The sequence below is a fragment of the Elgaria multicarinata genome, chromosome 2 (genome assembly GCF_023053635.1).
Source record: "Elgaria multicarinata webbii isolate HBS135686 ecotype San Diego chromosome 2, rElgMul1.1.pri, whole genome shotgun sequence".
In the NCBI taxonomy this organism is placed as follows: Eukaryota; Metazoa; Chordata; class Lepidosauria; order Squamata; family Anguidae; genus Elgaria; species Elgaria multicarinata.
The window spans coordinates 66232787-66258322 of NC_086172.1; the positions used below are offsets into that span (position 1 = coordinate 66232787).

Below are 25536 nucleotides of genomic sequence, written 5' to 3' on the forward strand. Positions count from 1 at the left end.
CAAGCCTGCTTGGAAACCACATCCTTTGACCTAGGCAGTCCTTGATGCTGGTGGCTGTAGTCACTCAGTGACAGACAAGGGGAAAACACGGTCTTTACATGCTCAGTGGCACTTCTTAACATTACCCCAGCACTCCCCCAGGGGCCCTGCTTCTGCGCCGGCGACTCTCAGAACCGTCCCCAGGCCCTTTTCCTTCCCTGCCCTTTACCCTCGCTATTATTCCTTTTGCCGTCTTCCCTCCCGTTTCCTTCAGGTGGCGGGTTCGGATCCTGCGGGCGGTTTCCCAAGCTGCACCGCGGCGGCAGCAGCGGCGGCGGCGGCGCTCTCTGGCTCGGCCCGTCGCTGTCACCGCCAGCAGGAGGCTGAGGCGGCTGCGCTTTTCCGACCGGCCTGCCGCCCGCCCGCCGCTTGCAGGAAGGAGCCGTTGCTGCTTCTGCCGCCGCTGCCGCCATCATGGTGCCCGGGGCAGGATCCGGAGCCGCGGCCTGGGGGCTCTGAGCCCCCCATCACCTTTCCCCCTCCTTCCTCTCCCGTCGTCGTCACAGCGCTGCCGCCGCCCTTCTCTCCGCAGCTTTGGGCCGCCGGTAAGAACCCAGCAGCGGAGGGAGAGAGAGAGAGAGAGGGAGGGAGGCGGGCCCGGGCTCATTCGCTCGTCTTTCTGCCGCTGGTGGGGCCTTGTCGCTTGAGCTCTGTGGCATTTGGGAGGCGGCGGGGGGCGGGAGGGACGCTTTGGGCCTGGGATGTGAAGAATGTGAGGTAAACGGGACTGGGCTGGGGGGAACAGATTCGGGTTCTTCCTCCTCTCCTCTCAACAGCCCCGCTTTCACGGGGCCTCCAACTGCTCGAGAGCAGGCGTGTTGGGAACCCGGCTGTGGGCAGCAGCGCAGCCAAGCAAGCAGGCCTCTCAGCCCGTTTCAGCCTTCGTAGGTCGGCGAGCCCAAGGCAAGACAAGATAGGCAAACAAAGGAAGGGGCTACAGGGGCGGGCAGGCAGAGCTTCCAACCCCACCTTACTACTTCTTCTTCTTCAGCAAAGGTGGCCTCCTTTAAAAAAAAAAAGGGGGGGGGGGAGCCTGGCAGACAAAGGGACTTGTAGGGTTGACCGACTTTCAGAAATGCACATTACTAAATCTTTTCCTGGAGTGATCTGTTCCTCTCTTTTTCTTTCTCTTCCTTGGCAATTTTATAACCTTGGTTGTTAAAAGAGGCACTCAGACTACCCTTCAAATATTTGACACTGGGACAATCATGACTACAAAGAGTGACCCCTACCATAAGCCCCTTGAACTACCTGACCCTGGAATTGACAGCCGGATCCAGAAGTGGCCAGCCCCAACTCTAGTTGCTTCCTGTTTTAGCAAAGGGTCTCCTAGGATTCCAGAAGACAGACTGATAAACATAAGAGACAAAGGAATTGACAGATCCATACAAACAGGCATCTGCAACCACCTAACACATTGGATCCATCCACGGGCAAATGTTCTGAATCTTGTATTTTGGTAAAGGGTCCTGCAGCACTGTCTCACTTTGTTTTTCAAATCTGTCACATAGAAACTGAGAGACCCTGAATTTGAAAACCCTTAAAATAGATATGAAGAACCAAAGATATCTGACTTCTTTTTCCTGTTTAGCAGGAGACTTCAGTCTACTTAGAGACATATTGTCAGAACCATAGATTAAGGGTGCAATCCTATGCATGTTTAGACAGGAAAAAGTCCTACAGGTCCCAGCATTCCCTAGCCAGTCATGCTGGAAGATGTAGCACTTTTTTTCTGTCTAAACATGCTACAATCCCATGCACATTTATTTACAGGAGAGGAAATCTGATTAAACAAAGTGGATTTTACTTCTAAATAAGCATTCATAGGATCAGGCTTCAAAAAGAGTGACCAATCCAAAAATGCATCAATTCTCCAGACGGTGAGCAATTTTAATCCCTTCTTTCCTCTACTACCAGTATAGGCCAAAAGATTTTCCTTTTTTAGGTATTGAATCATGGAACTGAGCAATGCAGACACCAATTGAGAATACATACTTCCCACCTTTGCTATTTCAATGGTTATGTATCCTGGGTTATACTCCTATACAATAAGAATTTTGCAATTTACTTTTTGGGTTCATTCGTACTTGTAGTTGGCCCTGAACACCATATAGGTAGCAGTCCTATATGGTGTTCATTGTAAGTCCATAGAACTCAGTGGGTATACAAGCAAAGGATTGCATAGTTAGTCTTCAATAATTGACATGTATTTATTTGTAGCTATCTCTTAAAGTGACTAACTTGCCACAAGGAGAGCATGTCTAAGCAGACCACAACAGGGTTTTTATTATTTAGGGCAAACTCATCATGAATAGGAAAATACAAGCAGGGGTGACCCTAGGTAAAAGCAGCCTAATGAACCCATGAATACACCTACCGTATCTTCTAGCTAGAAAAATGGTTGAACCAGGACATATGCTTAAGATCATCTAATATTTAGGGTCTCTTCTAGCATTGTGTTTCCTTCAGTGGAGAAATATGAACGTGATAAATTACTTTGGAATTGTTCATGGATTTCTGAGGAAATGTTTGTCAGCAGTAGTTTGTGGCCATGATTGTTTGCAGATTGTGTCTAAAAATGTATATGGATGAACAGTTCCAACACAGAGTTGTTCATGTGTATACCTGCATGAGAATAATTTGAAAAGTGTTTCCAAAATGGCTTTCTTAAGTGATGGTAAATCTTAGCCAAAAGACTTCTCCCTTCCTTAAAAAATGTTTGTAGACTGGACAAAAACATGCAGACCTAAACTGAAATGGCGGCATGCCTAAATATCACTGCCATCCTCTAAATTTTTGAATGTAGTATTGTCAGAGCTGTGACTGGGCTACATATCACTTTCAAATTAATTTCTGATTCCTGCTCTTTAATCTGGTTACATCCCACAAACACAATATATTGGAATAAATGTAAGGAGATTGTAAAGCATGAGAAATATCAGTGCTCTCCATTTGCAAGCTGAAACATTCAAATGAAATTTCAGTTTTATTTTTAAGAATTCTCTAAAATGTAAGACCTCTACTAAGGTTTGGTAACACTGGGGCTGAAATAAGTGAATGCAAAAGGTAATTCATGTTGAGATAAGTTTAGTGAGGTCTTCTTGTGCTGTGTTCTATTTAGACCTTGGGGATCCATTTCTAGAGTACATGTAAAGTTGAGATTTGTGTTGAATATCATTCTAAGACTAGGTTTGGACATCACAATAACCAGTGATGAACTAAATAAGTGATGATGGCTTATTTAACCCATCATGGGTTATTGTGTTATCTGTCAGGAGGTTTTTTTTAACCCACAATGGCTCATGTAATAAAATGTAATAAAATAAATAATAAATAAATAAATTGGACCAAAATAACCCACTCTGATAAACCAAGGTCTGCAGAGTGGGTTATTTAACCCATCATGGGTTATCTTGTTGTATGGCAGTCACAGTGGGTTATTTTAGTCGCCTATGGAGGCACTTGGGAAGAGCGGTCAAAACTACTGCCACCATTCTCCTCCACCTGGCAGATCTGTTTCCATGATTTGCCTAGCAACTGCCTAGCAGTCTGACTCTATCCTAATCCTTTCCCCTGTAGTGTCCTCTGCAACCTCCCAAAGTGTCAAATGCAGTCTCGGTCAGTGGCAGCAATTGCGCAGGGTTGTCATTTTGTCTTATGTGCATCCTTGCCAGGGGATGCTATCTATGAAGTTTTGTCCCTCTCCTGCAAACTTCCATGGAGTTATAGCTGCCACCCCCTTTTTGGTGAAAAGGTGCTTTCGTTCACGTGGCTTTGTCAGTGTGCAGGGTTTTTAGTGGTGCATTCCTCCTAGGGGAGGCTCTGTATGAAGTTTGGTCTTGATCTTGCAGACTTCCAAGTTGTGCCACCCCCTTTTTGGTGTACCTGGGGGTTTCACTCCTTTGTGTGTAATTGTGTAGGGTTTTGATAGTGTATCGGGTGCCTCCAGATTATGGGAGGCCTTGTCTGAAGTTTGGTCCATAACCTGCATATTTCCAGCACTTTAGAGTGCTGAAGTATCCTTTCGTGAATGGAATAGAATCTTCCTTCCATTTGTGGAAGGGACTTTAATTCAACAGAGGCTTCCTCTGGCAGACTCAAGGGGGGGGATTTTTACTGTCATCTCCTTAACCCTGCAGCCCCAAGAGTCACCACCTATGCTATTCTGAAGGGTCCTCCAACACTTAGGAGCCGTTTTTCTTGGGGAATAAGTGAAAATTGATCTACCAGTAGGAGCATCCATTGAGCAGACACTTGCTCATGGGAACTTAAGATTCAACCTGATGTATATTATATGATGACATACTTTTAAAAGATAAGACAACTTGCATTTTTGTATAAATTCAATGGGTTAATTCCAGAGGTATACAGAGTAGAACTCTGCAAACTGGATGATCCTACGGGCAGAAGGGTGGGAACAGTGATGCTGAGTGGAACATTTTCCAGTAATTTGTTTTTCCTTGGAAAATTTTCCATTTCAGAAGTTCGTTAGCAAGAATGTATGTCAATTGTAAACACAATATTTGGCAAGTCTGGCAGTTTAAAAGTTGTAATTAATGCTTTTCAGGTGATTATCCCTAGTAAGTATGTGAGAGAACACATGTATGTCAATGAAATACATATATATCTAATTGTGAAATGGAACTAATAAGTAATGACAGCAAAACTGTGGGTGTCACAACAACCTTAGTGGTAGAGAGAGTTGGACTCTGTTGTAATAGTTATGTGGTGGTCAGCATACTATGCACAATTCTTCAGATTGCTAAAATTTAGTGCAGCCTTTCCCAACCTGGTGTCCTCCCAATGTTTTAGACTCAGCAAGGCTGGGATGCTGAGAGTTGTAGACAAACACATTTGGATGGCATCAGTTTGGGGAAGGCTGAATTAGTGTGTCAGTTTTCAGTGCCTTTGCAGTTTTTAAATTTAGGCAAGGCAAGGCAAGTCCATGCTATTGTCTTTACATTTGTGCAAGTATTCTAGTAAACATGTGTACATAATATAATATTTAAATCACATTGTGTGCTTTAATTCCGTCCGTCCCCCAAACATTCAGGTCAAATAGTTGTGTTGTATTGGGCCAAAAATGATCATGGGGGTACTTTCTAAGCTTTGTTTACTAAATACTAGTAAAGTTAACATGCTAAATTAAGAACATAAGAGCCATGCTGAATCAGACCAAGGGTCCATCTAGTCCAGCACTCTGTTTTCTCAGTGGCCAAGCAGCTGTCGACCAGGAACCCACAAGCAGGATACAGGTGCAACAGCTCCCTCCCCACCATGTTCCCCAACAACTGGTATATATAGGCTTTCTGCCTCTGATACTAGAGATAGCAGATAGCCCTCAGGTTTATTGGCAGCCTTCTCCAGGAATTTATTCAACCCCCTTTTAAAAACATCCAAATTGGTGGCCATCACTACATCTTGTCGTAGTGAATTCCATGCTCTATGTGAAGAAGTACTTCCTTTTATCTGTCCTGAATCTCCCACAAATTAGCTTCTTGGAATGACCCCAGGTTCTAATATTATGTGAGGGAGAAAAATGTCTCCCTATCCACATTCTCCACACCATGCAATTAGATTTCTCTAGCAGACTTGCCCAAACTACCGTCCTTCAGATGGCTTTTGACAACAGCTCCCATAATCTGAGCCACTGGCTGGGACAATTGGGAGTTGTAATCCAAAACATCTGGAGGGCACCAGATTGGGAAAGTCAGCTATAGAACAGCAGAAAATTCTCTGATGCAAATGGTCCTATGCAAACGAACCTGATTTGTATTGGAAAAATTTCTAGCTCAGAAATTTTCCAGAATTACTGGGAGGAAGGACATTTTTTGCACTTTCTTCTCCCCTCCTATAATCTCCTATGTGCCCCAGCAACCTGTTCTATAAGATGGTGGGCTGGGTGGGTTGCAGGGAGAAAGAGAATTCAGCGAAAAAAGGTGCCCCATCTGCTTCCTCAAGCATGGAGCCTCTGCTGGATCCGGGTTCTCCCTGCCAACAGAAGGAGCCCTTATGCTCGTGGAGAAGTAATTCTGGATGCAATCCTATATATTTAAAAAGAGTCTTCTTGAAGTCATGTCCAATTGATGGGAGGAAATATCAGGTAGTTGTTTAATTATTACTAGAATTTCACAAGTTGGAGTTGTGCTAAGAGTGCTTATGTAAATAGTCCGCTTATCATTTTGACTGTGTTGGTCTGAGTGGCAATAGATTACATGATGATAAAAGGGCATCCTTGCAGTAATAAATGAGCTCTCATAATTTAACAGTGTGAATACAACTTAATGGGGAATTCAGTATAAATACCAAGGTCCTTTTGTTGTCTGTTTTCCTATCTTTTACCAATTAAAACATATATTGGATTCTTTAGGAGAAGATGCAGAGGAGCAGAAAACCCAACAACAAATATGTAGAGATGCTCTTAACTGTCATAGTTTGAGATCAGCTAGACAGCATTCAGAGGACAGATACATTTCATTTTTTTTTCTTAAACCAAGTATAATAAAGCTGATCTAATGATTATTTTTTTCAAAAAAATTCAATAAAGTCAGCAAGGGTTAAAAGTTAATTAATATATTCAGACTATTATTTAAAGAGCAAATTGTGTACTTTTAGTGAAGTAAAGCATGGCCCCTCCACTGAGAAACCACACGTATAATCATAACCATGCTATAGGATGTAAAAACACTATCCTTCAACAGGTATAAGGAAATACGTACAGTTTACAATAGAATGATGACATAGTGATTTTAGATGAAACAAGAGAAAACAATATATGTTTTGAAATGCTAATGTTGCAAACAATTTCATTAAAATCCTAGCTCCCAGTGGGCCTCCAATATACCAAGTAAAGGTATGTGGTTGGAAATTGCTCAATAAATTGAATCTGAAACGATTAATATGGAGAAAGGATGCCTAAATTTATTTCTCTCATTCCTCCATGAATTACCAGGTCTTTCAAGATAACATGTTGATTAATCCATATATTTTCTTTTAAAACTTCATTTGAAATGTCATTTTTATCATGTCAAGGAACCTTGTACACTTCTAAGATCCATTGGGCCAGATCCATTTCAGGACGACGTATGGGACAGAAACTGCTTTGGTTGTCCTATGGGATGACCTATGCCAAGACGGGATATGCAACCCCCTGGTTCTCTAGGCTGTTTTGGTATCATCAACCATGGTATCCTTCTGGATAGGCTGTATTGTGATATAGGGAAACTGTATTGTAGTGGCTCTGCTTCCCACAATTCCAGAAGGTGGTGCTGGGATTATTGCTCTGTCCAATGGCAGTTATGCTGCAGGGCTCTATTTTATCCCTCATGCTTTTCATCATCTAATCAAATACAAGTGAAGCAGTTGATGTTCTGAACTAATGCTTGAGCAGCATAGTGAACTGGATTGGAATCAATAAACTGACACTCAGTTCAGACAAGATGGAGATAATGGTTGTGGATGGTTCAGCTGCCTGGCTGAGTGGTATTTACGTATTCTGGAGGGGGTTGCACTCCTAAAAGAGTAGGTGTGTAATTTGGGGCTGCTTTTGGATCCATCACTGTCACTAGAGGTACAGGTAGCCTTGGTGTCTTGGAATACCTTTTATCAACTGAGGCTGACATGCCCACTACGACCCCTATCTGGACGGGAAGAGCCTTGTGATGGTTATTCATGCTCTAGTAATCTCCCATTTGGATTATTGCAATGTGTTATATGTGTGACTAGTCCAAAAATTTCAGTTAGCCAAACACAAGGCAGTTAGGTTGTTAATGAGGATTGCATAATTCCAATACTTTGCCATCTGCTCTAGCTTCTAGGCCCTTTCTAGGCCCAATTCAGAGTCCTTGTTTTAGACATCCTTTTCAGTGGTACTGTCCTGCTTGTAGAATGCCCTCCCAAGAGAGGCTCAACAGGAACCTACATTATTCTCTTTTTTGGTGTGAGGTGAAATCCTTTTATTTTCCCAGGCATTTTAGGAACTGTGTTTTTTTTTAAATGCTTTTAGATGTTCACGCTGTTATATCCCTGCTGCTGGTTTTATTTCTGGTTTTATTATGTGCTGCTAGTTTTTTCTGTTGATTCCTCCTATCTAAAGCTCCCAGTACCACCTTCCCCTGTTCCTCTGGAGCAGGCTTTTAGGGAGCATAGGAGGCTGCAAGGGTAAGGAGGAATTGGTGAAAACCACTGCCCTGCTCCCTTCCTCCAGTGCCAATGAAAGCCCATTGAGCCCAACTCTGGATCCAAGCTCTTGTTTCTTTATGGCTGCATGAGATATTTTTATAGTCAAGTTATTATGGTTTTGGCTGCAACAAATAAAGCTGCAACAAACTAGACTGGAGTTAGTCAATATTTAATAAGAAGGCAGGATTTAGATCAATGTGAGAATTTGTTATTCCTATATTATTAAATAAGCCATATGTCACCCTCACAAGTTTTTTTTTTAAAAAGTCATTATAGCGCTTTACTGCAAGTTTTCTATTTTTTGAGTAGTTTGACATTTGCACTGAATTTTGAATTTTGAAAAGAGCTGTGTTCAGTTTGAATGAAATGTTAACAAAATTAATGTAATTATCCTGTTGGTCTTAAAAACATACAGTTTAACTTGAGTCTTCGGTGATCATTGGATGATATTTATTACTGTAAACATCTTACCAACATCTGTGCACCAACATGGTGGTTTTAGATACCTCCCGATGTCCCTCCTGAATTTTTAATTATAATATTTTTTGGATTAAATTGGGAGGCTGATGTGCTGCAAAGTGACACATTGGCCTTTTGTGTCATCTTTATTTCCGAGAATGCCTCTGGGCCCCACATGGGCCCCAGATAATGGCACTGGAGGCTGCAGCCCAGCACTTCATTTTGAAGTGTGCTGAGATACCCAGGAAAAGGAAAAGTCAACATGGGTGGCGGCATTGAGGATCCTGGAGGGCTAGGGAGTGGGGAAAGGATCCTGGAGAGGCTGGAGGGGATGGCAGGGAGTGTTAGGAGGTTTTTTACTGTGTTGTGCATGTGTTGCCTGTTTTTGTTTTGCTTTTGTTTTTTTTGGTATAGTGTGTGTGATGGCTAGTTTATTTGCTTGTTTTGATGTATGTGTGTTTTTTGCGTGATTGGTTTGGGTGTTTTGCCTGTTCTCTGAGCATCACCAGTTTGCCTTCTGTGAAATGGGTATTTTGTTGGGGCAAATAATGTAATTTCGCATTTTGGGCTCATACCCCACTACTGACTTTATTCAGTTTCTTAGCCTCGTCACTCCTTTCTGACCCTCAGCAGTTTTCCTCTGTGAAATGGCTGTTCAGCCAGAAACTGTGGGTTCAAAGAGTGTGTTTAGCATCTCAGTCACCTCCTTTGCCTTGTCCGTTGATGCTTGGTTGCTTTTCTTTTAGCCTCATAAGTTTCTTTTCTTGAAAATGGATGTTTTGTAACTAGACATCCCCTCTGTCCCATGACAGCCATTTTGTGAAATGCCCACAATATATTCAAAACATTCCAAATGTGTTCACTGTATTTGGGGGGTGGGGATGTTCCTCAGTGGGAGAGCAGATATTTTGCATGTAGAAAGTCCTAGATTCAATTCCTGGCATCTCCAGGCAGGGCTGGGAAAGTATCCTGCCTGAGACCCTGGAGAGCCGCTGCCAGTGAGTGTCAACAATACTGGACAAGATGGACCAATGATCTCACTCAGTATACTGCAACTTCCTATGTTCATAAGTTTGGGGATCTCCTTCTATACTCAGTTATTACAGAAAATGAACTGGATACTTCAAAATAAAACTTCATAAAATGTATAAGATGATTACTTAGCCATCTGAATAAATAGACAACAACAATTCTACTTATTAGAGGATACTGGCCAAAGAACCATGGCAATGTTGTGAAAATTGCCATGTTGCGGATTTCAGATGGAATCAAGATATTACTTCAGAATTTGCCCCTCATTTAGTTTAAGGTACATATTTCAGTTGTCAGTCAGTCTTTTAGAAACAGCCATGCAAATAGGATGAACTATTTGGTAAGTTATGGAAAAATCAGATAGTTCATATTTACCAAATGCCATCATCGTATATTTATTTTATTTAAAACATTTATATCCCGCCCTATATCATTAAGATCCCAGAGCGGCGTACAGATAAAAGCATATTGACCATTCTTTCTACTGACCTATGTACTTTTGTACTGCCTGCTTCTCTCATGTACAGAGGTTTACAATTTCCCTCTTTTGTCGCATATCTAAGGGCCACTTGGACATTACAGCGCTCCAAGTCCAGAAAAAATAAGGAGACAATTATATAGAAAAAAGACCTTCAAAGTATTTTGAGGATAAGTGTTTCAAAGAACATACATTTTAAAGATAAATCAAGGCTTGGAGTCTCCATGCTCAAAGTTTTTCTTTGTTATCACAAGCTTCTTTTTGTACTATGGTATGTGGCTGCATTTGGAATATTTTATTTAGAACATATGCTGCAGGGATAAGCAATATTGCTTTAAAATGTAGCTGAACTAGAATATAAACATTTGGCCAAAGGAAAGACCATCTATTCATTAGCATCCTGAAGATCAACCAGTGCAGCCCACAGTATGTCATAGAGGCCAAGTTCTTGTAGAACTGGTAGTCCCAAATGACTTAAGCAAGAAACCCAAACCAATTTAAAGATGAGATCCTTTGGATTCCAAGTAATATTTTGGCCATCATTTTTTTATTATTGCTGAAGGCAACCAGGCTTCCTAATACTTGCTTACCTGCTTTAAAAGTGTTGTACAGAACTTTTATATAAAAGACCAAATACACAAATAGTAACTGTGTGGGAGAAACCTAGTTATCCTTTAAATAGCAAATGAGCCTTCAGAGAAATTATTATACTCTAGAACAGCCATAGATAAACACTATTCTCAAACATCCATTCCATCTGTAGTATTTTGGCTTTTATCCAGCAGAGAAAATCTAATACAAAAGTCCCCCCCCCCCGTCCCCGTCCCCCCCCCCCCCCGTCGGCATCATTGGTGCTGTTAATTGCCTCAATTGTTACCTCAAATAGAAAAGCAACACCCCCACCCTAAGACATTGCCACTCTGCACAATGAATCTGAAGAAATTTACAAAGTAAAAACCAACACACACAATCTGGAGGCTTCAGTAGGACTTCATGCCTGATCCTATGAGCACAATAGCTTGCAGTGCGCATTTGATCTCTTAGCTCCATTACTGTCTTGCTGCTGGTGCTGTCATACCAGTTCCTCCTGCACTAGGAATTTGCTATGATTCTGGTATAGGGAAGAATGTGCAGTGACTCTTGCATGAGATTAAGAGGACTGTCAAATGAGTCTCTTGTTCCTGTTTACAATTCTGGTCATTTAAGCATCAATTTGACCATGGTCAAATATTCCATGAAGCCAGAAATGCCTATGTGTATATCGTAGCCTAGTTTTCTATTGCACTGTGGTGTCATTGGATAGCAAAGTTCTGCAGGAATCGGCCCTTACCTCTCGTTTAGGAGTGGGAACCTCCTGTCTTGCAATCAGTGTTGTGAAAGCCAATTTTATATCAATAGGAAAACATGAAAAAGAGAAGAAAAATCAGAATGAGAGCAATAACACTAGAAAGATTGCAGATTTGGAAAATGTGCATGTGCAGAACTTCAAACTTTCTGTGGCAGGACACCAGCTATTATATTGTGAGTCAACTCAGAATGTCTGGATTTAATTTTTAAAGATACTGAATTTTCTGGACAGTAGAAATACTGCTTGATTAGTGTTACAGAGAAAAATGGAAATGAAATTGCTTTAGTCTTCACATTTATTTTCATGCTACAGGAGTAATTTTAAAATTTGTAGCCCTTTCTATTATCTCCTCTTGTAGTGCTAGCAAAATCTTATGTCACAAAAGCCATGATGGCATGTGTTGCAAGCAAATGGAGCAGCCGGAGATGGATTGGTTCTACTAGCTCCAACTACTTGGGACAGTCCTTTGCTATAGCTCCTTGTTGGCCCCAGGCTGCTCCAATGTAAGAAATTCATGTCCTTTCTTCCCATCCTGAAAGGTTTCACAGTGTTTCTGTGATATGAAAGAGATTTTCTCCTGTTCTTGGGTAGGAATGCCAATGGCTACTAGTGCTTTGGTGTGGTGCGACTCTAGCTACCTATCAGGATGTTCCCATTCTCTATTTTTTAAAAAATATTTTTATTTTCTACAATACTTAAACATACACCATTACAATTAAAGAAACAACATACTACATAAATGTTGAATAACATCAATATCATATCTATATAACATGATCAAACTTAACATATACGTGCACCCCCCACCTCGGGATCTCATTCCTGATTCCAAAATCTCATACTTTCTTCTGCTGGTGGTTTCCCACTACCCTTAGAAAACACGAATATTAGGAACTGTTTCCAGATTCCTTCAAAATCATTTGTTTTAGCTATACCTCTTCTGAATTTAATATTACAAGTCAATTTATTATTAATAGCTATGTCCCATACTTCTTTATATGATTCTTCAATACAATAATCCCCTTGAACCTTCCAGTTCCTAGCTACAATCAATCTTGCTGCAGTCAGCAAATTCGTTATCAATTCCTTAGTTTCTTTTTTACATTTTAAATCTTCAAATAGTGACAGTAATGCAACTTTTGGTGTTCGTTCTATCTTCATTCCCACAATTTCTTCAATCTCCAAAAACACCATCTTCCACAATTTTTGAACATATTTGCATTCCCACCACATATGTAAATACGTTCCTTTCCCCCCACATCCTCTCCAACAATTTGCTGAGTGCTGATTATTTATCTTATTTAATCTAACCTGGGTTAGGTACCACTTCCATATAATTTTAAAGTAATTCTCTTTTATTCTTACTGACATATTTCTCAACGCTCTTTGTTTCCATAGTCCCTCCCAGTTCTGTTGTCCTATTTGTACATTCAAATCTGTCTCCCAAACCATTTTACCTGAACTATCCATCGACCCTTTCTTCAACAATATTCTATATATTTCACTCATTAAGCCTTTTGACGCTGTTCTTTTTCCCTTATCATTTTCTTTTTTAACTATTAATTCCTCAAACTTCGTCAATTCTCTACAATCTCCATTTTCTCTTACCCACTTTTTGGTCCACTGTTCTAATTGCCAATAATTTAACCAAGTTATTTTTTTATCTTTTAAAAACTCTTCCAAATCCTCTCTTGTATTCATTTCTCTTAACCATTCCCTTAATTTCATTTTATTTTTTTCTATTAAAACTTTACTTAATCTACTCTTTAATTCCTCCGGGAAATTCTTAAGCATTATTACCGGTGATAAAGGTGAGTTGCTCGGGAGCAACTCCCCTTTATATTTACTCCAAACTTCCCAGTGAAACCACAAGAGCGGATTACCTATACTTTCAACCCATTTTTTTTCTCCTTCCCTAAAAAATACATTTTCCAACTTCATCTCTATGTTACTTGTAGTTTTATCCTCCATCCAGTCTAAATCTCCTACTCCTATAATTGCTTCCACAATATGTCTTAACCTATTAGCTACATAATACAGGTTAATATTTGGGAGACCCAATCCTCTCTTTTTTTTACTTAAATACCATTTATTCTTATTTACCCTCGCTTTCTTATCCTCATTACAATAATTGTTTATGATATTTTGCCAACTTTTTATCTCTGATTCTGAAATTTTTATTGGTAACATCCTGAACACAAAATTAATCTTTGCTAAAATCTTCATTTTTATTAATGCTATTCTTCCAAACCAGGATAAATTTAATCTTTTATATTTTACCAATTTTGCTAAAATCTCTTTTTTTAAACTATTTAGATTCTCCTTCTCTAAACTCTCTAAATTTTGTGTAATTTTAATTCCCAAATATCTAATCTGTTCCTTAACTCTCATTTCTCTTCCCTTTCCTTCCCATTCCTTCTCTTCCTTTTTAGTATAATTAAATAACATCATCTCTGATTTGGACCAATTTATTCTTAACCCAGTAATTTTCTCAAATTCTCTCAATTGCTGTTTAATTCTTTCCATCTTTCTTATTGGATTTTTAATAGTTAGCAAAGTATCATCCGCAAACATATTCAATTTTATTTTTTTAATACCACCTATTCCTTCTATCTACTCATCATCTCTTATTGCATTCGCCAATAATTCCATAATCATTACAAACAGGACCGGTGAGAGTGGACATCCTTGTCTTGTCCCTCTGGCTAGTCGTATCTTATCCGTGACTCCGTCGTTCACTACCACTACGGCTGTATTTTGAGAGTACAACTGTTCTATTATAGCTTTAAATTTATTTCCAAATCCCATTTTATTTAAAACCATCTTTAATGCCTGCCAGCTCACACAATCGAAAGCCTTAAAAATATCCAATGCCAAAATTCCCGCTTTAATCTTAGACTTTTTTATCACCTGTATTGCATTTAAAACCCTTCCCACTAAATTATGCATCCCATTCTCTATTTGGCAGTTTTACTTTTAAGCCTTTGTTGTTTTCTTTTGTTGGAACAGAACATAGCATATTATCTCTGAAATAGCTATTAGATTGCTCGCTGTTCCTTAGAGACTTTTTTTTTACTTTCTCACGTGCCATTGCAATTTTTAAAAGAATGCCCTCTTAACTATGCCTATCTGCCAAGTTGAAACCAAATGGCTTGTGGAATGGTTATCTCAGTGTCTGCCTCAAAACTGTGATACTTCCTTCCTTAAAGGCTTGCAAAATTTCAAGCTAGATCATTTTCCTCAATTACCATAAGACCTTACTTGGGCTGACTTTTAATGGCCTATGTCAAAAAAGTATGAGGCAATATTTTATGTGGTGGGGTTTTTTTATATTTAGTGTATTTTCTCTTACTAGTTTTAGTAAGTAGTGGTAAGAAAATAAGAACAGCCATGCTGGATTAGACCAAAGGTTCATCTAGTCTAACATTCTGTTCACATAGTGAACCAACTATCTGTGGAAAAGCCACAAGTTGGACTTTATGAGTGCAATAGTTCCCTCCTGGCTGTTTTCTCCAGCAACTGGTATAGTGCCTCTGATACTGGAGGTAACATATAGCCATCAGCCATTGATAGTCTTATCCTTCATAAATTTGTCTCATCCCCCTTTAAAGCCATCCAAATTAGTGGGCATCACTACATCTTGTAATACAATATGTGATGCTACAACTAGTACAAGATGTGGATATTGGGTATTACAATTGTAAAAAACTATGTCCTTTTATCTGCTGCCCTCAATCTCGTACCAATCAGCTTTATGGGATGACCCTGGGTTCTAGTATTTTTCCACATCATGAATAATTTTGTATATCTCTATTATTATTATTATTATTATTATTATTTATTTATTTATTTATTTATTTATATAGCACCATCAATGTACATGGTGCTGTACAGAGTAAAACAGTAAATAGTTATGGCTTTGTTAACAAAGATTGTTAAGATTTGAACATAGTTTTAAATCATAGACAAGATTCCAAGCACTGGTATGTACTGATGTATTTAGATTCTGTGGCTGAGCTGAGAGGTTTTTATTGGGCTTTTAAAACAACATATTCTCAACATTTGTGTGGAAAATTATATGGCAGTACCATAACCCACACATGACACTGCATGTTCTTCTAATCCACTGCTGTGTGATGAGGATCATATGGAGCATATGCAGCTGTCCAGGTTCTCAAGCTCAGAAATTTTGCAGTCCTGAGTTCCACTTTTAACAATTGTTAAGGATTGAATCTGGACCTTCTTAACTGCTGGTGCTCTGTAGTTCATGGAGGCCTGTTTGAGAGGGCTGTGTTGCTCCCAAATTGTAGAATGCACTCCACTTGGTGTTACAATCAGCCCCTATTCTGCTTTTCAGGGTCAAGATGCAGCTTTTTAACTTGACCTTTTGTGTATGTTGATAATTTTTAATGATAGTTTAATGCTGGTTTAATGTTTCTATTTTTTAATTTTTTAATGATGGATAGTTTTGGATTTAATGTTTATTTTTTTATTATTTTGAGCAGTTGTACACTGCCTTGGTGGTTTTTACAAAAAGGTGATATAAAAATACATAAAATAAATATAAAAATTTGGGCACACACACAATACAATTGGTAAAGGACAAATTACTTAGGTTAATAACTATGAATTCTTCCTTTCTTTGGTTTTTTCAATTGCATGTTTTTATGAAATGTCAATTCTGCCCAGTACTTCCTGTTTCCTTTTGCCAAAAAGAGTGTGCTTTTCTATTGTTATAATCAAAGATATTTTAAATTAACATGGGAAAGCTGATAATGACATTTTATGATCAAAACATTCAGATTTCTGTAACTTTGACTTAAATCTGTTTGTTTTTATATTTTTCTTATATAGCCAGAACCCATTGTGAAAATGGTGTGAGGCACATTGCAAATTTCTCTATTATATTACATTAAAAAGCAGCAGAGCTGGAACTATGCAAATATGTGGATGAACTTGTAGGCAGCTAGTTGAATACTCCTGCAAGGAGAGGAAGAAACTGCACTGCTCTTGCTTATGGAAGTTGCCTCTGCCTGAGACCCCATTCAGCAGGGTCTCCTGAGCTGTCAGCTTCTGCTGACAGGGCTGCTGTCAGCTTCTGTTAGCCCCCGTTCTGCACTCTTTTCTATGGATCCAACCTGCTCTCTCTCTCTCTCTCTCTCTCTCTCTCTCTCTCTCTCTCTGTGTGTGTGTGTGTATTTGTATTTGTGTGTGTGTCCTCTGTGTGTGTGTGTGTGAGGGAGAGGGAGTTTAAGGAATTTGTGTGATTATTGGATCAATATTTGTAGGTACATATTTTTAAAAAATGTTTCTAGTTTATCGAGGATTACTCAAGAGTTTTGAATGTAGTTTTTGAGGACTAGGAAAATGCCTGCTTTTAAGAGTCATTTTTGTTGTTGTTCCAGGGAGCATATTAACCTACCAGAGCTAGCACATGGTGTATAATATCAAGTATTCTGTCAAGGGTCAGCTTGTTTTGGAAACACTTTCATTTGTAGATACAATCCAGTTTCTGGCTGACCCATTACAATTATTGTAGTAGTTGGCATATAATTTCTTAAAGAAGGCTTTGCTCATCTTTAACTTCCATCTTCTGTATAAAACTAGTGTAAAGCCCATGTCGGCATGGACGCTGGTAGTCCTGCTCCTTTCCCGCTTTTTTACCCCTCAGTCCCCTCACCACAGAGGGGTTCATGAATAATGCAAATGTGGGTCAAGCTTAGTGAATTCCCCTTCTGAAATTTTCATGTGGCACAGCCCCTTCTTGTGCACCCTCATTCACTGCCTTCATCATTTCTCCCCTTCCTGCTGGTGGTTACAGCCTAATTGCGCAGCTGTGGCTGAGGCCTGCCTTCACGCCAAACTGAGTGGCCAAGCAGGGCTGCCGGTATCCAACTGATAGAGGGACTGCCCTGCCTGTTTAGCGCTGAAAGAAATGAAAACTTTGAAGTTTTTTGAAATTTCAAAATTTTCTGCATGTCTACACTGCTTCAGTTTAAAACAAAAATGAGCAAAATCAGTGTGGTAGATCTTGAGTAATAAGCCTTCACTACTGTATTCTTATACAAGAGTGGGGACCTTACAAGCAAATAATTAAAAAATAATAATTTCAAGTTGATTGTTGTGTTCTTGCCTTCACTTCTTGCCATCTGAACCTGAGATTTGCAAGAGCATCTTTCCCTAGTTGCTATAAAATGAGTAGGAGGTACATTGAGAAGAGCCTCCTCTGCAGTTTTTAAGACATGGCAAGTTGATATAGGGAGTGTCATTCATTCAGGTATTTGAGTGCCAACCCAGTTAGATTTTATAGGTAAGCAACAGCATGTTGAATTGGGCCTGGAAGCATACAGGCAACCAGTGCAACTCCTTTAGGACCAGTGTAACATGATAGCTGACAGCACCGTGAATGTTTTAGCTGCCACATTCTACACTAGTTGAAGTTTCTGGGTCATCTTCAAGGGCAACCCCATGCACAACACAATCAAGAGAGAGGACAGTTCCTATCCAGGAACAGTTGTAGCTGACAAACTAGCTGAAATTGGTAGAAGACACTCCAAGCCACTGAGACCACCTCGGTCTCTAGTGACAAACCTGGATGTAGGAGTGCCCCCAAGCTATGCACCTGTCTTTCAAGGGGAGTACAGTCCTGTTTAGAATAGGCTGCATATCCAATTCCCAGACTTGAAAACCACTTACCCACAGGTCCTCCATTCAACTTAAGTTTATTGACTGTTATCCTCCGCTTGACTGAGTCCAGACATTGCTTCAGCACTTGCACATTCTTTCCTGACTTGGATGACAAAGAGAAAGAGCTGGATGTCATTAGCATATTGATGGCACCTCTCTCCATATCCCCTGATAACTTCACACAGTGGCTTCATGTAGATATGTAAAAGTTTGGGGGATAAGATGGAACCTTGCAGAACCGCACAGTATAAATGCCACAGAGTTGAGCCATCCCTCTCCCATGCTGTTTTTGAAACCAACCCAGCAGATAGGAGTGAAGACATCTAGGAGAATTAATAGGGTCTCAGGAGAGCAGGGCTCCACGCTGATGCTCTCAAAAGTCCTCCTCAGAGTGAGGCATTAGCCTGGGCCTGGTGGTGGTGGCAAAGGAGAGGCATGATCTACCTTCTTCCAGATTTGCTACCTGAAGCAAGGTGTTCACCCTGCCTCATGGGAGGACTAGTCCTGCTAGCCATCTCCTCTCTGTAATGTCTTTGTCTTTCTGGCTGCTCTAGGCTTCCCACAGCACTCTATGGCTCCTGGAGGAGAAAGTTGTTACCTCTGCTTTCTGAGACAATTTCTCCACTGCTGCTACATTCCTCACTGTTCTCTACAACGAATCAGTTGACCTCAGCTCATTCTCCAGTCTTTGATTGATTCAGGAAACTCAGTCAATTCAGCTGTCTCTTTTTAGTTTTAGATGCATTTGCAGAAAAAAGAAATGTATGGGAATTCCCAATCCCTTGCCCTATGGCGATGAAGCTATTCTATCAGTCATAGTTTGCCTCTCTCAGTAATGACAGAAGAGAGAACATAGGTGGAAATGGGATTTACCCCTTATTACTAAAGCTCTGCAGCCAGAGTTTCCTGTAGTTAATTGAAGTCAGTGGCATGTTCAGTCATGCCTTAATTCATTGATTTCAGTAGGAACTAGGTCCAACTAAGTTAATCTGGATCCAACCCATTGTGTAAGAAATTAGGTGTTTAGGTCTGTTGGCTACAGAAATTTATTTCAAAGGGATGAATTGGAAAGTTCCCTTGCACTTCTGCCCAATGATGTGGGTTTTCCAGAAGATTTTGAATTAGAAAATTTTCCAGTGCGAAGTAGATTCATTTGCATAGGAAAATTTTCAGTTTGCATCAGAAAATGTTCTGATGCTCCAGAGAGATATAATTTGGCATGTTTATTTTACTTAGTATTTCGTAAACAACAAAGCTAAAGAAAAGAAAGGACCCCATGTTAATTCTTGGCCCAATCAATATATCTCCAGTATTTGACCTGAAATATCTGAAGGAAAAAATTAAAGCACACTTAATGTTGTTTAAAAGTTATATTATGTAGATTTTTTTATTGGAATACTTGTAAAAATTTAAGACAATAGCATATATTATCCTTACTTTATTTAATTTAAGGAGGGAGGGGAACAAATTTACTGAAAACTGTTGACACACTAATTAAATTTAGCAACCCAAAGAAATGTGAATGATATGTTGACAATTAATTTATTTCAATATAATTCAACTCTCTTATTTTGAGGTTGTTTGAACAGCTTCAGTTTCGCTGTCACTATTTATTAGTTTCGTACACTCTGAGACATATGTATTTCAATGACATATATGTATTTTCTGACATACTTGCTAAGGATAATCACCTGAAAACCATTAATGACAACTTTGGATCTTCCAAGCTTGCCTAATATTGTATTTGCAATTGACATACGTTCATTTTTATTAATGAACTTAAGAAAAATGAAAGCACTGGGAAATTTCTGCCGCATGTCACTACTTACGTCTCCCTTAAAAATATATAATTATAAATCATGAGTATATATATTATATGCTACTAAATTAAACATATATTTTGTAAATTTAAATCTATATTTCTTTTACTGAAAGTATCCCAAATGTAAGCCTGAAGAGGCAGTGGAATTTCTTCACCCCAACATTCTGCCCCCAATGTGGCTTGGTTTCCTTTATGTGGAGTGCTGGCGTCTAATAGTGTAATGTATCTTCATTCACCCCACTCTATTTTTTACTCTTAGGTGCAAATATGTTCCATTTTGAGACTCCTTTAGTAATAAGCATTTCTTGAGCTATGCATATATCAGATTTTAGGTTTATCGGTGGCCTGAAACCTTATATGTTGAGAGAAGCACTCTTTGTCCCATATCTTATATTCAGAATACTTTATATATAGATTTTTCCAATAATTACAATCTGGTGTTACACATGTAAATTGTACTTGATCAGGAAGTATCCCAATATTTTCAGTAGTTCTGTTACTCGCTGCGACTTGAGTATTTAAATACTCTGCTTAGTTTGCTAATTTTGTTTTGTTGTAGGTTATTGCACTTAAGAATGAACATTGAAGATAAGCTTGGAGGATTGTTTCTTAAATGTAGTAGCATAGAGCAAATGCAGTCATCCAGGGATATGGTTGGAATGGGTGCTGCATCGGACCAGTCAGCAGTTTCTGTGGAACGGCAAGAAGCAGTGCTTCAAGATCGGACTATGGCACACCAAGAAATACTTTCTGCAGATGAAGTGTTACACGAAAGTGATCTTCGACAGCAAGAAATGATCCCACATGATGAACTCATGGTCCACGAAGAGACGGTGAAAAATGATGATGAGATGGAGGGACAAGACAGACTTCCTCAAGGGCTTCAGTATGCAGTCAATGTTCCTGTAAGCATTTTCCCCCCGCAAGTATTGCACTTGGGAGTAGAACTGACAAAATCCTGTCCAATGTGTTATCTTATGAGTAACCAAATGAAAACTAAAATAAATGCATTTAGTTCCTTTGGGAAGCACAATTGCTTGTTTTACCTCTGATATTATTTGCATGGTTAAGAAGTTAATCAGAGATTGATTAAACTATAAACTAAGAAAAGCACCTCTTATTTCATCTTCTCTAAATAATAATATGATCAGTGATAGGGATAGTTTGCAATCAATAGGGGAGGGGGGAAGTTACATGGATACAAGGACTACTTTTAGGATTACAATCATAATCAATCTTTCTAATCATCTTGGTTATCCTTGATGCTGTGAATTAACTATTGGTCACTTATAGACATGTTCTCATGTCTTAGCATGTATTTGAACACTTAAATGCATGTCTTATATAGACATTTCTCACTTGATTTTGAGTGGCTGCATTCATCCTGTGCATTGACCGTATAATAAGTGCTTTAAAATGTTGCTGTTGCTATATTAATAGAAATAGTGTGTTGTTGAGGTGCTGCATTTCTAATGCAATTTATTATTGGTATTAATATGTAAATTTAAAAGTAGTGGAGATCAAAGTTAATTCTCCATAATTGAGACAATTATCTTGCTAGAGAGAATTCTGCAGTCCTCTTTTAACAATAAGAATTTCCCCTTGAAGAAGGCCTTTGAGAGAACACAGGCTGAAATGTGTTGGGCTTTATAATAAAAACATTTCCATCCTGAGAACTTGTTTCTCCTTTTTTCTGACCTGACTTGGATGCTCTCCTCCTTTTGGTTTTGGTTTCTGTATTTTGGCAAAACATCCCATGAACAACCCATGGTTCTGGGTTCGCACATAATGACAACCCATAGTTAAAACCAATCAGAGTTCACAGCCTATCAACAAACCATGAGTTGTTTCATAACTAACCCATAGTTAACCCATAGTTTCACGTTCACGCGTAACGACGACCCAGCATTCAATAACCTTTACTCAAACCATACTCTCGGTTGTCATTATGTGCGAACCAGGTCAACGTCTCTTCAATGGAATTAATAAGTTGTACTTGATATCTTAGCAGATCAATGTGAAACAAGAAATTACCTTTACTGATGTAACAGAACAGCAGAAAAGGGACAAAAAGCTAATACGAGAGGGTTTAGATTTGCAAAAAAAGAAAAAAAGGAAACAGCGTTCACCAGCAAAGGTAAGACAATTAATTTGAACCTTGAAGACAGCCTTGTCATTTACCAACTGAAAATAATGGTTTTGGAAATTCAGTAATCTAACTGTAATTGCAAAGCAATGACGTTTCTTTAAACTTCTTTTCACAGCATGAATATTTGACATACTTTAACATCTGCCTCCTCAGGCAGCTCCTTCTTCAAATATTATTTTTGACAAGTGTGTAGGTTTTTAAGGACCACTTATAAAATGACCAAGATTGTTTAGATGAATAACACAGCTTTTGTAGGACCTCCAATGTTGGGATTTAAAAAAAAATAACATAGTGGTTTTTAAAACAAATTTATTTTTAATCAGCCAATACATTAATGCTGAAATTATTTATTGCATACACCTGAAAAGAAGTGACCACTTTACAATGTAACTTTACAGTGTAATTTCATCCTGAATTTCCTGATGAAATGCAACAAAAGTGCCCAGTGCATGAATTTTGCAGCATAAAATACTTACATTTTAAAATTCAGCTTTCCTGCCATACAATTGATATTTGGACATTCAGGCTCAATTTTGTTTGTCTGCATTGGTTTCTACTCTGAAACCTAAGGAGCAAGTTTTAGTGGGGTTTTAGCTTAGGAATGTCAATATTGTGCTGAGATTAAAACAAACACTGCTGCAAATTTTGCTTGTGTTATAGCATTGCTCCAGTTTACTTTACAATTCCTGAAATCTTTTTTAATTGTATGCAGCACTAATTAGAAGCTATTTTTGAATTATTGTCTCATCCATGGCTTGAGACTAACAAGAGAATCTTCTTTCCTCTTTTTCCCTCCATTTTAGAGGTTGTCTTTCAAATCTTCCTAGTATTGTATAGAAAGAGTTTTCAAACCTGACAAGAGAGTTTTCTAGCCTTAATTTTGAAGATTATAATTTCACCTAGCTGGAGCACGTAAATTATATATGCTTAAATTTAGTATTGAGTGAGCGGACTTCCCCATCCTTTCCTCATCCTTGTAGCCCCTCCCCCAATCTGCTCTGGAGGATCCCCCAACCATCTGGAACAGATTTGGGGGGCTGAAGGTGGGAGGGGAAATCTCTTCCACCAGAGGGTTCTGTTCTGTAGGTGGAAAGGTCCATTGGATCCATTCATTCCATTTTAGAAAGGAAGTATGAAGGAAGAGCCATTTTGTAAAGTTTTTGAATGTGCATCTATTAGCTATTTTGGAAGTAAGGTAGAAGTCAAGTCCATATCTGAATTTCAAGAAAGACTATCCCCCCCCACACAACAAACATAATTAATGATGTACTTGCATTTTTTTCCTTCTGTGGAAAGTATATGATGGTGAATGTCACTTGTTTCAACTGCCCAAGCATCTCAGAACCATCAGGATCTGTCAGAACAGGTTCTGTATTGCTTTGCCTGATTCTCCTTGATTTGAAGACAAATATGTTTTGTTCCATGACAGTTAGGTATAATTTGCATGGACAACCTCAAAAGGTTTTGCAAGCACATAGAACATACTCCAAAGAACTGCTTGTGTTTTGTGTACCAAGGGACCTTTAGGCTTCTGTTTTTCAAAAAACAAAACAGACACATACCAAAAAAACCCAAAACAATTCTCCATGCCACATGGCAAACTGTTTTTAAAACTGAAGGAACAAAGACAGTTTCTAATATAGCTTGTGGGTGGGTCTGCCATTTAAAGAAATGTAGAAAGCCTGTGGCTGCACCCGACAGTAGCTAGTTGTTTATTGTTCTCAGTTTGAGATGCATAATTATACAAAATAATTGTTGTAGTTAATTGAAGTCAGTGGCATGGTTAGTCATGCCTTAATTCATTGATTTCAGTAGGCACTAGGTCCAACTAAGTTAATCTGGATCCAACCCATTGTGTAAGAAATTAGGTGTTTAGGTCTGTTGGCTACAGAAATTTATTTCAAATGGATGAATTGGAAAGTTCCCTTGCACGTCTGCCCAATGATGTGGGTTTTTCAGAAGATTTTGAATTAGAAAATTTTCCAGTGCGAAGTAGATTCATTTGCATAGGAAAATTTTCAGTTTGCATCAGAAAATGTTCTGATGCTCTAGAGAGATATAATTTGGCATGTTTATTTTACTTAGTATTTCGTAAACAACAAAGCTAAAGAAAAGAAAGGACCCCATGTTAATTCTTGGCCCAATCAATATATTGTATGCAGTAGCTAGTTGTTTATTGTTCTCAGATTGAGATGCATAATTATACAAAATAATTGTATTAAAAGTCACAATATAATATTAAAACAGCCTTAACGTTTAAAACATTGTCATACATTGTAACCTGTCATTGAGACTGAAACAGTTTAGAATTTTAACTCACTGATCTACTGAGACAGAAGAGATACAGTACACATTTAACATTTTATCAATCCATCCAAGTAAAATTACCAAAATACACTCTTCACACCAGTATGCTTGTACCAAAAAAGCAAACAATCCCCAAAACAAAACTAGTTGCTAAATGTGTTTCAGGTATTGAACAATGAAATGGGGGGGAACATGAACATCTGCACTGTTTATGTTGCTGTCTGCTCCTAAGCCCAGCTGAGTAGAATTAAAATTTCTGCTCAGGATGTAATCACATATTGGGAAGGTGGGTAATAGTTCCTTTATAGTGCTATCATTTGGGAAGATAATATGTTATAGCAGCGAAAGTGTTCTGATTAATACTTTTTAGAGGATAAGTATTGTAATGCTTCATCGGATGCATTGTATGTTCATATATATATCTCACAAATCTTGAAAAGAAAAGGTTCAATTATGTTACCTAAGTAAATAGTTGAGATTTATAAATGCTTATAATCTCTCTTGCACTGTGGCTTTATAAAAAAGTGCTTGGTTTTATCTTTTTATGTATCTATTTGAATCTAAAACAGTTCTTCAGAAATTAACATGAGAATGAATTTTGCCCTTTTAAAAATAGATCCTTACAATAAATGAGGATGGATCACTTGGTCTGAAAACTACCAAATCTCACATTTGTGAACATTGCAATGCTGCCTTTAGAACCAACTACCATTTACAAAGGCATGTCTTCATTCATACAGGTACTGCTTGAATTTAAATTGTGTTTTCTGTCATCTAAAGAATTGCTGAATCTTACAAAAATGCACTGAATAATGGAAAATAATGTGTAATTTAGATTCCAAAGTGCAGGAAACATGGCATCTAAGCTTAGGTATTCCATGCACCAAGGTGTCAAAAAATACCAGAAAATAATTTATGTTCTTCCTATTAATTTGAGATTTACTGAGTTCTTTATGTACAAGGGTATGATGTGTTGAGTATGATTGGGTATGATGGCCCAATTTCTAGTTTGTCTTGTTTGGCAATAGCTCTGG

The 25536-nt window shown here is 38.7% G+C and overlaps 1 protein-coding gene across 2 annotated transcripts in view; it reads left to right on the forward strand.

The window, feature by feature from the left end:
- The first annotated feature begins 337 nt into the window (after positions 1-337).
- ZNF148 (zinc finger protein 148) overlaps positions 338-25536 on the forward strand; it is a 41988-nt gene continuing 16789 nt past the window's right edge. The window contains exons 1-4 of one of the 2 annotated variants that reach the window (XM_063116658.1): positions 338-584; positions 20606-20951; positions 22055-22183; positions 25119-25242. In XM_063116658.1, coding sequence (XP_062972728.1) covers positions 20622-20951; positions 22055-22183; positions 25119-25242 — 583 coding nt within the window. In that variant the 5' untranslated portion in view covers positions 338-584; positions 20606-20621. The remainder of the gene's footprint in view (positions 585-20605; positions 20952-22054; positions 22184-25118; positions 25243-25536) is intronic. The other variant, XM_063116659.1, reaches the window with a different exon arrangement.